Here is a 15,796-nt window from a genome sequence, read left to right as displayed (position 1 = left end):
TTGATAGTGTTTATTTAAACATATATTTACATATTTTAATCAAAAGTTTTAGTTTCATTTGTACATGTATTTATTTAAACGTATAACATTTCTTTTTAATGTTTATTTCTTATTTGATTGTTTTAGCATTTTTACAAATATTATATAATTTTTGTTGCTACAATTAATCTATTAAATGCATTTAAAATGTATGGTGCTTAACATATTAATATATAATGTATGTTATAATTTATCCATTTATTTCTAGAGTCGAAAATAATTTTAAAGAAATTGCCATGGTCAAAATACATACAAATATCAGAGGAAATGTGTTTTTTTTATTATTGCACCAATATTTTAAAAGTTTTACGAATGTTTCTATTTTCCTGTCTTTGACTAGTGTTGCGGGCCTCAAGACTATTTCATGAGAGCCACAACATCAATTAAAATTGTAATGTTATTTGAATTTAATATCTGTAAAAACAAAGTCAATTAACAGTTAGAATCATACTACAAGCAAGTGAGCAATTCCATGCAAATGTCAACCTTGTCATGAAAAAAAAAAGGTTTTCACCAAAATACGAAAACCGTTTCTACGTTTTTTGTGTAGGCTTGTATTTTACAGTACTTTAAAATTACTCAAAAATGTCTCTGTAAATGTTTTCAAACAATTATATTTGATTTACCAAAGTCACACAAGTGGAAAGTTCACATCTGTCACATCCATAACGAAGTTCACAAATGCAAAAATGTCAAATAAAATAAAGTCAATCATTTTTGTTTTATAGAGACAACTCTTCTCCTTTTGATTATTATTGTTTTTCTTTTGGGTTTTGCAGTTTAATTCACAGAGTTACTACAAAGTATGTTGTATACTTTAAACTCGCATACTTTTTTGATCACGTCCATGTCACGTTTATTTTCCTCATTTAAAGTACAAAACATTTTTACAGATTGATATTTTTCTGATCCCTTGCTCAGTTGTTTTGGAAAGTATAAACAGATGTTTTAATATAACGTTAACATGTACTCTCTGTGATTTTACCTTTTAATTTTTTACTGAAAATGTCACATCCATAACGCTGGAACTGCTCACATATATTATTTAAATAATTAACATGTGTTTATATTATGTCTAACTGTATATACTTTCAGTACAAAATTATTAGTAAAACTGTTTAATATCTTTAATAAAAGTATTTAAGTATTACAAGGGGCCTTGAGGTCATAAAGTGTAGGAGCTCACAGCATTCTCCTAAAAGTGTATTTTTACAAACATGTAAAAGTAAACTTACAATAAATCAGACCAAACACCATGTATGCGACATTGTTTATTCTGTTGATTGTTTCACTCTTTATGATCTCAACAGACTGATTAGTTTTGTCTTGTAGTACAAAAGGAGCAGCTATGATTAAGGTAAAAACAATTCAGAAACATGTATTGTACTTAAGTCAGGATTTTATCTGGTCCTATAGCGAGCTAACAAGTGCAGGATTGACAATCAGCTCTAAGTGCAACACAGTAAACAGCATGAGGTGATGGTCTACTATGGTTAATGTCCATTTTGCTGGTTCTTCAGCAGGAGGTCCATGTAGGCTCCATCTATCAGATCCTCCTCCTTCACCCCCAGGTCCAGCATCAGCTGATTGGCGATGCTCACTCCTTCTTCTCTGCTCTGGTCTTCTTTCATCACCACCTCCAGCTCCATGAAGTCCCCCAGACCCTCCACAGAGTCCACATGGACCCTGGTCTGTCCCACCATATACAGCCTCCTCTCTTTCTTCACCTGGCCGACCTGCCCCAGCGCGTCCGTCAGAACTTTGACCAGCCCCTGTGGGTCGTTTGTGGGGGTTATGGAGTAGTTTGACAACTTGGGTCCTTCGGTATCTGGCCTCTCATAAAAGATCAGCTGTCCTGCCCCGTCCTGGAAGTCTCTGAGCTTCAGGCGTCCCGCGGGGACTCTGAAAAACGTGTCCTGCTGACGGATCACCGTCCCGTCGGAACCGCTCAGCTCCTTTGCACGCTGCGTGAGGTAACGCATATCACGCAAAACGGCTTTTATTTCCACATTTGACGGCATCTTTACAAAATAAGTCTACGGTATGAAGACGCAGTGCAATGCAAGTGCTCTCGTGTTGTTTTGGCGCGCTTACGCACAAAGATGTACAGCGCATGCGTACTAGAGACGCTTTTGATTCATCCAAGTGATTCGAATCTTTAGAAAAAAAATCTCAAAAAGGAATAAAACGAGTCATTTTGCAGTAAAATGTCTTGTAGTGGTTGAGTTTATAATGAATTTTCAAAATTATTTGGAATGAATTTTATACCGACATAATATTCACGAATTTAGCAATCAGAAGCCTACAAAATTAATTAATTACTATTATGGAAATGGATATTTAAAAATGTTTTATCTACACTTTACTCAGTTTTAAAGAAAAAAATAATCAGATCAGACAGAAGATTATGTAGATGATATCAATTATTAATATAGACTAAGGTAGTAAAACAATGAAATTAAAATAACACTTGACGAGTGATACATCCTTTGCATGATAAAAGTTTTGGAAGTCAATTATTATTTAATTATTGTTATATTATTATTATTATTATTATTATTATTATTATTATTATTACGGTTTAAATTTTCTAAATGTTTTCCTCACAAATATAACAACATTATTATTTATTTATTTATTTATTTATTTGGTTTACAGCTTGGGATAACAATAAAATGACAATCATAATAACAGCCAAAACAAAACGACAAACCAATTCACTATGGTGTTGCTAAAGCACAGTCCTTCATATTTTTGCAGTTAACAAACTGATTTCAATGTATTTAAAAAGATTCAATCTTATGGATGAACATGAACGATTCGTTTAAATTCATTCATGCACACGATTCGAACAAACCACCACTCCAGCGCATGCGCATTTCACACCTATTTCTGTCACTATCATGGAATAAGTCAAATGTTACGTGGCATTTAAATGCATTACAAATGAAATATTAACACTAATTCAGTGTATTGACATCTTCAGGAAAGCAAAAATATATATCAGATATCGGAATAGCACAGCGTTCACAGCGGATATCAGTGTAATTCGTGTCCCTTTGGCTTTCCAGAGACATGTTTACATCCCAGACCTCTTCCTTTCAGGAGTCCATAGACGTGGATGAAAGAGATGCAGACTTCGACAGCGAAGAGATCGCCGGATACAGCCAGAAAATACAACAGATTAACAGCTACTATGCCATATACTACTACCAGAGCACAAGGTACAGTGGTTTAACGTTACCCATGTAAATTGGCATGGGATCGTAAGCTAACGTTGTGCTAAGAAGGCTTTTCCTAATGCAGGGTGCACTGCAAGTTTTCAAAATGCTAGTTTCTAAAATACTTGTTAAATTTTGTGCTTATTTGTAGCGAATGAGATTTATGCAAGGACAGTTATGAGGGGTAATGCTTGATACCCCTGAAGGACATAAATACATTATAGGGGAGAAAGAGAAACAATTTGCTATGCTGTGTGTATAAATAATAATGTTAATAATTTAAATTAATATAAAAAATCAAAATCATAATATAAATATACATTTGATCACCCATATAATGGTTCATACCACTGTGAATGCATAATAGTGATTCACTTATGTGAACCTTGTAAACTTAACTTTTCACAAGAAAAGTGTTTTCTTGTAAAATAGCAGTTTGTTTCTACATATAGCATAAAACTAAAGTAAAATTAGATGCAGTTTGACTTACAGTGACCTCTAAATTAGCTACTGTATGTCAGAATACTGTAGGTCAGAATACACAAAATATTGCACAAAACACTGAAAACCTAAATACATTTTATCTATAAATGAGGTGTAATTTAAACAAATACATACATTTGAATCATTGAAGCATGTATTACACAAACTAACATTACCGAAAAAGTTGACCCCCTCCTGATCGTCTATGTATAATTTGCACCCTGGTTATGTCTAGCTAACCTTATGCATTTTTTCTATGTATATTTGAATTGCTAACATGATATGATATGCTGATATGATAAAAATTAAACATACTCTTTTATGACATTTTTATCTTACAATATCTTTAATTAGCATAGTTCACAATAATGGGTTAGCCAGAAGAAACCATGAATGTACACTGAATGAATTTACCACACGGCTAAAGAAATAATTCAACTAAACCAACTAAACAATTTCAGTTTCTCTGGATTTATTAAATATGGGATAATTTCTTCTAAATCTTAAATTAAAAACAATGTTATTAAGAGCATTTTATTCCCTATTAAAGGACACTTGGTCAGAATAATAAGTGTAGTCTTTTGTTGTAATTAAAAACCAAGGTTATTTCTCAAATCTTGCTTTCTAAACTACTCTGAAGTTAAAACATTGGCTAAAATTATATATAAAATCTGTAAACTTCACCATTTTGTTATTTCGGGGTAAAATGCTTTGAATTGCATTGTCATTTTAAATTTAAAAAAAGTCATTTGTAGTTTACTAGTTAAAAAATGAAATGTAAATCATAAATCCAGAGAAACTGGAAGTAAACTCATTATTATTTTCCTGTATATACCCCAGGGTATCTGCGAGCTCTTACAATGTCCTACATTTCAAAAACTACATTTTAGGCCTCAAAAGGTTCACTGAACTATTGGGTTGTAGGTCTTAAATCATTTTAAACAGGTCTTAATTTCCCTATGTCCAAGTAAAGCTACCCTATCAAGCAAACACCCAATCACCAGTAATCCATCTCAAAACTTTTAGTTTAATATTTAAGTTTTTTTATTGCAAAGAGAAACAATTCACAACAGCTTTTAGACATTTTTACAGCAAATTCTCCAAATTAAATTCCCCAATCAGGGAAAGAAAACTAAAGCAACACATCCCTTTACATGAGCTTCAATTAATACAAAAAAACTAGCTGGCTCATTAGAATAAAAATCCTTGATGTTTAGCCCTGTATACATCTAAAATTTTATTCATACTGGTCTTAAAAGAGTCTTAAAAAGTCTTACATTTGACTTGAAGATACCTGCAGAAACCCTGATAGATGTATATCAGGGGTGCTAAACCCCGTTTCCTGGAGATCTACCTTCCTGCAGATTTTAGCTCCAACCCTGATCAAACACACCTAAACCAAGTAATTAGGACCTGAACCGCACTTGATAACTACAGGCAGGTGTCATTGATATGGGTTGCAATTGAAATCTGCAGGAAAGTTGATTTCGAGGTACAGGGTTGGTCACCCCTGCTAAAGACACTATTGTTATGGATATAAGAAAAAAGAAAAGATGACCATGTAGGCCAATGAGGATACCGGGAGATCATAACATATATATACACGTATAACACATTATCAACTACCCAGATCTGAGGCTTCTGGAGAGAGTGTGGCGTGGAGCCAGAGGAGATCGGACTCAACCACAAGTCAGGAAGACTTTAGGTAAAGAGGGTCCCTCCGTCATCAGTCATTACAGTCCCGTGACTTTCAGTGTTGTTATGAAAAAAGAAATCATGGCTTCGGTCAGAAACTTCACTCAGGATTCTGCGTCTGGCATTTCATCATGTTGGCTTGCACACGTCATCAAAAACCATCCGAAATAACCTGTCTAACATCCATACTCTTGTCTTTCTGTCAGTATGTGTCTCTGCTAGGGGCTGCTGCTGATTCTGTTAACTGCATTGCTTCATGAACTGATTTTCTGTCTGCTTGCTCTTTTAGTCTTTCCTTGTTGGTGCGATGGTTTGTAAGTAACATATATTTTCCCACTCTTAAAGTCTCACACTACTGGATGCCAGTTTGCCATCGGAGGCAGAGCCTGAACTGCGAAGCTACATCTCCCGCAGGCTGAGCAAGGGTGCTCTGCTGGGGGGTATGGGTAACATTGCCACCGTGGAGCTAAGGTGTGTTATATATCAGTGTTGTTGATGTTAACGTCAATCATATTCACACTTAAGAACAATTTTTGATCATCAAAATGGGGTATTTAAAGATTGACTCTTTTATAAACAAAGTGTTAATTCATTTAAAATAAACTTATATACATCTAGTTTAAAAAAGCTGAAATAAAAATAAAAATATAAACATACATAAAATATACTAATAAACAGTTAAAATAATAAAAAAATGGCAGAAGCACATAATTAATTAATTAAAACTGTAAATAAAAATTTAAAAGGAGAGTTCAGCCCAAAATAAAGAATGAATATATATATTTTTTCTCTCTTTTGTGGTTTTAAACCTTTATGATGAGTTTCATTCTTCTGTTGAATAGAAGATATTTTGAAGAATGTTGGTTGCTGGGACCCATTAACTTCCACATTTTTCAAAGTATCTACTTTTGTGTTTAACAGAAGAAAGAAGAGTTTCTTAGATTTAGAACAAGTTGAATGACAAATCAATTTTTCATTTTTGGGTGAACTATATCATTCATAATAACACCAAGTACTATACTGACACACATTATAATAATATATAAATAATACCAAAGTAAAACTGAATCATATATAGCCACTTTAAGTAATGTAAATCTAGTGAACTAACAAAATATTAATATATTTCCATTACTCATTGCTTGTTAACGTGTTTTACTGCAATATCATCATATTTATTAATATTAACAACAATGTTTAGAAAATGAAATTATTACATTGCGTGTCATTCTTGTTTTTTGTAACTGACTGAATGATTTAACTGTGTTCCAGCATCCCTGAGCAAGCGGTGGGCTGTTACTGCTGTCTGCTGGAGCAGGAGAAATCTCCAGAACAGCCTGAGGCTGATGGCAACGGCTGGGTGGTGTGTCTTCTCGGAGGATCAGAGAAAGGCCTGAATCTATATCCTTATATTACAAAGAACTGAGCATTAGACTGCAAGAAATTCAGCTCCGTGGATTAAAGAATCAAATCACTTTTATTGTCACATCAGCAGCAGCACGTGTACTATGATGAATGAAAAGCTTAGCCACTTAAAGTGAAGCCACATCAAGGTTTTTTTGCTGCATTCAAAAGCTTTGCTCTCTAAATAACATATGTTGTTATCCCTAACCCCGCACACCTTCAGAATCGAGCTGGACAAGTATGTTCAGGGTTTGCGAGGTTGTTTGACTCTAGAGGTGAGGGCAGTTTTTTAGTAATCAGACATGATTTTTGGAAGCACACTTCTTTTGATGTCTGTTTACTGTTAATGTGTGGTTACAGATGTTGAATTTGGAGACGGAGGTCAGGCCCTACCTGAACCGCTGGTATGAGGAGTCAGTTATGCACATCCACAGAGTGGTTCAGCTACTGCAGGCCAACATTGGATATCTTCTGCATGCTGTAAGAAAACACTGCTGTCTACACTACCTGACAAAAGTTTTTGTCAATCCCAGTTGTACGAGCAACAAATAATACCTTGACTTCTAGTTGATTATCTGGAAAAGTGGCAGAAGGTAGATTTTTCAGATGAATCATGTGTTGAACTGCATTCCAATCATCACGAATACTGCAGAAGACCTATTGGAACCCACGTAGACCCAAGATTCTCATAGAAATCAGTCAAGTTTGATAAAGGTAAAATCATGGTTTGGGGTTACATTCAGGATGGGGGCCTGAGAGAGATCTGCTGAGTGGATGGCAACATCGACAGCCTGCATATCAAGACACTTGTGCTGCCCATTACATTAGGAACAACAGGAAAGGGCAAATTCTTCAGCAGGATAGTGGTCCGTCTCATACTTCAGCCTCCACATCAAAGTTTCTAAAAGCAAAAAAGGTCAAGGTGCTCCAGGTTTGGCCATTCCAATTACCAGACATGAACATTATTGAGCATGTCTGGGGTAAGATAAAAGAGGAGGCATTGAAGATGAATTCAAAGAAAATTGATGACCTCTGGAGTCCTGCAAGAACGCTTTCTTTGCCATTCCAGATGACTTTCTTAATACGTTATTTGAGTCATTGCAGAGATGTATGGATGCAGTCGTCCAAGCTCATGGGAGTCATTCACAATATAAATTCTTTTTCCACTGAACCATGACTTTACATTCTTTACTGTACATTATTTCTGTTAAGTGACAAGACTTTTGTCTCATCAAAGTCAGACTTTACTGTCCTCATTAAATTAAAAATCAAGGCATGATCATGTTTTATTCTGGTAAAAAACAAGTGTAATCTAGAGGCCTTTGCCTTTTATATAAGCCAATTCTGATAGCAAATGATCAACTAGAAGTCAAGTTATTATTTGTTGTTCCTAAAACCGGCTACAAGACTTCTGTCAGGTTGTGTAAATGATATACATTTTATAAAGTCACTTCTGATAAGAATGACCATGTTTTCAGGAAAATAATTCACAGATGTATGTTACATTAAAACAAATTAGCATTTTTAGAGAGAAAATAAATTTCAATATTTTTTCATATTTCATTTAGAAGTCATGTGAACATCACTAGTAGTCTTGAAAGTATTTAACTTTTACATTCAATACACCAAACAATTTGCATAATAAAACAAACCATACAAATAAATGATCAAACAAACAGAAATTCTAGTTTCATCACTATAAACAACAAAGTAAAGTCTAAACAAATTTACTGAATCGAACTGTAACTGAAACCAAGAAATGCACTATATAGAATATCACATGTCTCTCTCATATGACACCAGTCCACATATTTGCATAGTTTGTCCGTAGTTTGCCTGCTTGACATCAATGCTTGATATTAATAAACGTCAAATGTCGCACCATGTTTCAAATGATAAAAAACGACTTATCCCGCTTTTTGACTGCATGACACGAGTCGCTACAGCCCTACTTCGGGGGATTTTTTCCACTGTGTACAGTACACAGTATGTTATTATTAAATTATGCTAATAACCCTGCTGATGACTGTTTGGACAGAGAGAATTGTCACTACTTGCGTTAGTAAACTTGCGACAAGAGACAGATTTAAATAATTAGTCAGCTACGGTCACTGTACGATCCTTTTAAATGTGACCTTGGACCACAAAACTAGTCATATGGGTCCAGTATTTAAAATTGAGACATATTCTGAAAGCTAAATAAATAGATTGTTATGATTAGACAATTGGACAACTATTTGAAAATCTGGAATCTAAGGGTTTAAAAAAATGACCCAGAATGATGTCACGGCATGTAGAGGTGGCAAAACTATAGTGATTTTTACCACCCACTATGAAGTTAAGTTGTACCATGCACTCAAAAAGCGGCTTTATATTGCAGAAAATACAGGACATTTGCTATGAATTAAAAGAGTGTAACACACCTGTAATTTCTTTTCAGGCTTTGAGCCACAAGCTTGTAGAGGTTATAGGAGGAGATGAGAGGACAAAGGCAGATACAGTGAGGTAAGTGAACTAAAATACCCTTTTTACTCGTGTTTTAGTGTTAAATCCCTAAAGTTATTTATACAGGGACAATGTACAACATAAAATGTTGTGCCAGAGTTGGCTATAAAGCCAATTTACATCTGTAGTCCCTGGGCAGGAAGTTGTAACAAGTTTAACAATATTAAAAAAACATAGCAAATAGTACAATATACACTTGCAGTACAATACATACAATACATCCTAGTCAATCAAATTAAATTAAATCAGTGGTTACATATTAGATTTTCTTTAAACCAAACTTTAAGGACCGTTTTAAAACATTAAAAGTGGTACTCTCTCTGATATGCACTGGTATTTTTGCAACTTGATCCATTGTCTTGATTAGATTCATCAAAGCAGCAAGCTTGCAGGGTTTAGTCCAGGAAGACACCACTACAGCCTCTCTCTGCAAGGCCATTTCAGAAGACTCTCACACTAACCTGATCATCAACTGCTCAACCAGTCCTCCAACACTAACCAATGAAGGTCAGTGTCGTCATCATCATCATCGTCATTAAATCTAGTCACTCTGTTTTCGTAAATGTGTCAATATTTTGATAATGTTGTGTTGGTGTTTTCACCTATGCAGTCAGTAACAAATTCTGCGATGACTGGATCCAGGCTTTCCTCAATGCTGCAGAGCGATTTAACCCTTTCCTCCTCCGGCAGATCCTGGAGAACTTCAAACTTAAGGTTCGCCTGCTTCTGATTGTGTGTAATAGTAGCCTCATGCTCAGATAATACATGTGAAAGTTGATCCATATTTTCAGTTGTTTGTTCATTTAACATTGATTTATTAAAGATTAAATATTTAATAACTAAATTATAAAAGATATATTTACATTATCTACTTAATTTGTCAGAATAAACACTGAAAAAACGTACGTTAAGCAGGTTAACATGATATTAGTTAAAAAGATTCTTTTTATATAGCCAATATAGTCAAAAATAGCCAATAGTGAAAGGGACAGTTCACCTAACAATCCTGTCATCATTTACTCATCAAAGTTTTGACAGTTTTTCTTTCTTTTAAGGTTTGTAACAGCATGAGAGTGAGTAAATAATGGCAGAATTTTAATTATGCTTGAACTGTCCCTTTAAATTCTATATGTTTATTTGCAGTTTTTTTTCCAAGGAATTTAAACCATTAAAAGGAATAAAAACATGACCAAAAATATATAAATGTAAACTTCTGAAAAAATAAGAATGCTCTAAATGGCTTTTTAAGGATGCATTTACACTGCATGCTTCAAATAACTCAATTCCGATTTTGTTGTCCCATGTGGCACAGATGATATATGGCCCACGTATGAGTAAAAAATCACATGGATTCCGATTTACTCAAATCAGATTCAGGCTAGGTTCATATGTGGAAATTTACCCATGCCCTTGTGTGTGCAGTGTAAGCAGGTAGATCAAATTTTCACCTGTCAATGCTAGTCACACGTCATTTAAAACCATAGCGAATGACTTCAACTCTGACGCTTTCATTTCCGAACAGACTTCAGCAGAGTCCCAAACCTCAGGTTAACAAGAGAGAGTGCAACATCAGCCACCTAAATGATATAAACTAATAAAAACATCACCTGCATAAATCTGGTTTTAAAAGGCCTAGATTAAAAGAAGGCAAAAGGAGAACTTTCCTGTCAAACTATAGTAAAACAACTTGTCAAAAAGAGTTTAAAGAAAGACAGATTAAATACAGGAATGGAGTAAAGGGTGCTCTTTTACTATCAGCTGTCAGTCAGCGCCTGTTCTTTTTTTCATGGTCAGAGATAGCCAAAGTACACACACCCTTTACTCAAGTAGAGGTAAAGATACTCATGTTTAAAACGACTGTGGTAAAAGTTGAAGTACTGACTACACTTTTGTACTCAAGTAAAAGTAAAGAATTACAGCCTGAAATATGTACTAAAGTAAAAAGTATTCATTACTACTAAATTACTAATTTAGTTTCACATGGCTAACTACCCACACATAATGTATACATGCACACAAAATAACTTACATTTAAATTTTTTTTTTGTAAAAATTCTATTTCCAATTTTCAGCAGTTGAGCAACATCGTTCTACAATATTGTCCAACAACACTGCCCAAAAAGTTGCCCTGTGTATCATCACCTGGACACAAAACATAACTTTATGGCTGTTTAACAGCTGCCATACTCATCTGTATATTCTAAAACAGTATTTCTCAACTGGTGGGTGGGTCGTGGAGTGTGTGGTCAAAATAACAACAAAAGTTTTTTTTTTTTTTACTTATTTTGCTTATACCGGACTTTTATTTTGAAAAGCGTGCGCGACAACCCTACCATTTGACATGTGAAATTTCATTTAATTATAGCAACAAATATGTCAAAGCGAAATTACGACCACAAATATGTAAAGTATGGATTTACATATATTAACGACAAAAAAGCCTCAGTGTCATATGTAGTGAGGTGCTCTCCTAAGAGAGCATGAAACCCTCTAAATTAAAACTACATTTAGAAACCAGACAACATGTTTTATTAACAGTTCAGTTTAGTTCATGGTAACAGAACCTTTCCTTACCCAACTCTGTTTACAGTATTTGTCGTTTTTACTTTGTAATATTTGTATAATTCGATACATTTTGTTAAATGACAGCAATAAAATATTGTTTATTTGTAAGTCTTGGTGATTTTCTTATGATTTATCTGTCAATACCTGTTTATGTTAACAAATAAATACAAATTAATTATAATTCCTAAAATTGTATTATAGTTCCTAAAAATTTGGGTCGCAGCTTGATGACCATGTAAAAATGTGGGTCCATTGGCCAAACCAGTTGAGAACCCCTGTTCTAAAACATACTTCTCCTGCTTTTATACTGTATTAATAACTAATAAATGTGTTGAATTTAACAAGGAAATAAACCTTATTGCATAAGGTGTTCATAGATATTTAATTGCTTTAGTACTGTTGACAAAAAAAGTACATGACTGAGAGTGTTTTTTTTACCACAATACAACATGGTCGAAAGTGGACAAAAGACTTTGACCCCATATAAATATGAAGGTAAATCAGTAGCAATACTCGAGAGCTTGCAAATCTAAATGTGAGCACTTTTTGCTACCGATTTACCTTCATATTTAAATGTCAGATTTGAACAGGAATGCATCTCTTGTTTTACCTGTGATCCGATCAAACATAACTCAACTTATTACCCGGCATAAACAGGTCAAGAAACATTATATCAGTCATGTTTACATCGTGTACTCTCTCTGTCTCATTCACGTTAGCCATTTCCATGGTAAGCTTAAATAAACAAGACTATGGCACATGATCAGAGGTTGAAAAACCCACGCACTGCAGCACGCCAGCGCACAATGACAGATTGACTAAATACAAAAGGCGTTCTAATTGCGCATTGACGAGATAATATGGATCGCGCCACCAAACGCATGAAAACGAAAGTAATGACCGTGGTTTAAGAAATGAAAGGAGTAAAAAGTACAGATATTTCTGTAAAAACATAAAGTGTAAAAGTCAAAAGTTGTCAGAAAAATAAGTAGTGGAGTAAAGTACTGATACCAGTACAATCCTGTATTTGCACTTTGTTACTTCCTTTGCTTACTTCGTTACCTTACTTTGCAGTGTGCTGTGTAAATACAGACAATCGGATAGGGAGTATGAGACACTTTTAAAAGACGATGTAAGCTGGTCATCAAAAAAATTAGATAGTCACAAAATCGGAATTGACTCAAAATCTGCAGTCCTTATTTTTGTTTGAAAATGTTATAGACTGTTATAGAATAAATAATATAAACATTTCATTAAAACTCTTACCTAATCAATTTGTAGCTATTCAAGAGAAAAGCAGAATTTTCAAATGATATATTTTGATTATCTCATGTTCAGCTTATCGATTTTTCAATCTTCAACTTTTTGCACACTTTGTTCTTCCACACAGGCCATCCAAGACATGAACAACCTGAAGCGCTTCATACGTCAGGCAGAGATGAGCCACTACGCTCTGTTTCGCTGCTGTCTGTTCCTGCAGAGCTGTGGAAACGGCGACGTGCTGCTGCAAAACGCCCGAGCTGAACACAGCAGCCTTCCTGAGGCCTGCGGGATCATAACCGTCCTGGAGGAGTTCTTGAGTGAGCAGACACAGGCCTAAAAGCACTGACATCTAATCCCTCTCACACAAACTCACTCAACTACTGTATCTGTGACACCTTGGACATTGCTGATCCTAAACTGCTATATTGACCTGCATTCAGTAGATTGCACTGTTGTTTACTTTATAAATGTTGGTCAGCTGATAACAAAGCTTTCCTTAAAAAAATAAAAAAAAAAAAATATATATATATATATATATATATATATATATATATATATATATATATATATATATATATATATATATATATATATACACACACACAAGTAATATATAGTAATAATAAATAACAATGAAGAGATAAAAATTCCATGAAGTACTTTAGAATTTTTCTGAGTTATGAAAATTATGTGATCTAGATACTCTATCCAGTAAAGCAGCTCTAAAGCAGCTGTATGTTTCTCCCTCACAGCTTCAATGTGATCCTGACTTCGACTCCCTATAATTAATGCAGTGTAGTTAGCATTTTGTGCAACTTCAACCATCTTGAGTAGAAAACACTAATCATAGTCAATTAACATAGTTTATGTTTTGAAGTTAAACAGAGAAAAAACAAACTTGCAACTAATGAAGTCTACTGCTGCTGATGATGATGTTGATTTGGGGGATTAAAAACTAAATACTAAATAAATCCAGTTAAAAGGACCAATGAAAATGAAATTAGATTTAATTTAAATATTTGTTTTTCTCTGTGTACATACTAAGACAGCACTGTTGATATATGACAGCGTGTTCTAGGATATAGTGTGTAGATCTGTGTTGCTGTCATTGTTTGAAGATTTTTTAAATATGAAGTAGATTATTGAACGCAAGCTAAAATCACATCATCACAAACTTTATGCCAATTAATCGGTTGTCACCATGCTGCAAATGTGAGTAGATTTTAGCAGGAATGAGACAATGACCTGCATTTGCTGTTGTATTTTTTGTGTGATAAACTGGTTAATTTGAAATACTGCATTGTTCTGATTTTATGATAGCTTTGTCCTTGTTTGCTGTTTAACTTTTTTTTCGTACCAAAGACAGACGGAATAATCATAAATTCAAATATCAGATGTGAATATAATGAAACTATAAAGTTGTAAAAACTAACATACTTTAAGTGTGTTTGTGTGTGTTTGTGTGTGTGTGTGTGTGTGTGTGTGTGTATATTGATCCAGCTGTATAATGGCAATAATGTGTATATTTATCATAATGTGTGGTTTGCTTTCTTGGACAGATTAGACAAGATTGTACAGTCAATAATTTGTTCCTGAAACATTTCAGTTATGTGAACGTAAAAATAAAAATGTAAAAGTTCACTGAAAATTGAGTTATTCATACAATTATTCTTGATTCTTGAAGTTATGCATCAAAAACTGAAACATATTACAAACAAAGGAAATAATCACAGTTTATCAAATAGTTGTAATATTAGTCAAGCCATTTATACACTTGAAGTCAGAATTATTAGCCCCTCGTTTAATTTTTTCCCAAATTTCTGTTTAACAGAGAGATTTTTTTCATCACATTTCTAAACATAATAGTTTTAATAACTAATTTCTAAAAACTGATTTATTTTATCTTTGCCATGATGACAGTAAATATTTGACTAGATCTTTTTCAAGACACTTCTATACAGCTTAAAGTGACATTTCAAGGCTTAACTAGGTTAATTAGGTTAACTAGGCAGGTTAGGGTAATTAGGCAAGTTATTGTATAATAATGGTTTGTTCTGAAGACAGTCTGGAAAAAAAATTAGCTTAAAGCGGCTAATAATTTTGTCCCTAAAATGTTTTTTTAAAAATTAAAAACTGCTTTTATTGTAGCCGAAATAAAAAAATAAAGACTTTTTCCCAAATGAAAAAAATATTATCTGACATATTGTGAAAATTTCCTTGCTCTCAAACATCATTTAGGAAATAATAAAAAAAAAACAAAAAAATAATTCTGACTTCAACTGTAGATAGCAGCAGGCTGTTATATCAAAACCATTTTGAAAATGACAGTGGGAAGTTTGGATGAAGGAATAAATAATGTTTTCAACCTATTAGTAATGTTTCAACCTTTTCAATATTGGGAATAACTTTACAACTATTTCCTAAGTCTGTATCATATTTATATGTAAACTGAATTTTACTGAAAGTAGGGTTGCACAGTCTACCAGTACTATGGTAGTATCGCGGTACTATGGCTTCAAAATACTGGTGGTGCCACTGTAGTTTGTAAATGGTAGTATCGTCATTAATGGTTTATCTACAATAGATAATGTTGCACGTGGAAAAGTCACTAAAATGCTCAC

General features: G+C 33.8%; 1 protein-coding gene and 1 non-coding gene across 3 annotated transcripts; one reads left to right on the top strand and one right to left on the bottom strand.

Annotated features, from left to right (window-relative positions):
* Window positions 1–1,297: 1,297 nt before the first annotated feature.
* si:ch211-156b7.4 lies at window positions 1,298–2,137 on the bottom strand. Its single transcript, XR_045227.7, has one exon. It is a non-coding gene; the product is annotated as a si:ch211-156b7.4 (transcript).
* Window positions 2,138–2,921: 784 nt separating this feature from the next.
* zgc:153240 lies at window positions 2,922–13,834 on the top strand. 2 transcript variants are annotated; one of them, XM_073943581.1, is made up of 10 exons: window positions 2,922–3,263; window positions 5,374–5,448; window positions 5,784–5,909; window positions 6,711–6,839; window positions 7,060–7,117; window positions 7,203–7,322; window positions 9,283–9,347; window positions 9,715–9,854; window positions 9,958–10,061; window positions 13,303–13,834. In XM_073943581.1, the coding sequence occupies exons 1-10, from the start codon at window positions 3,115–3,117 to the stop codon at window positions 13,510–13,512; spliced, it is 1,176 nt and encodes a 391-aa protein (XP_073799682.1). In that variant the 5' UTR covers window positions 2,922–3,114; the 3' UTR covers window positions 13,513–13,834.
* The last annotated feature ends 1,962 nt before the right edge of the window (window positions 13,835–15,796 follow it).

The sequence above is a fragment of the Danio rerio genome, chromosome 3 (assembly GCF_049306965.1).
Source record: "Danio rerio strain Tuebingen ecotype United States chromosome 3, GRCz12tu, whole genome shotgun sequence".
NCBI lineage: Eukaryota > Metazoa > Chordata > Actinopteri > Cypriniformes > Danionidae > Danio > Danio rerio.
This window is presented reverse-complemented; position numbering and strand designations above follow the sequence as displayed.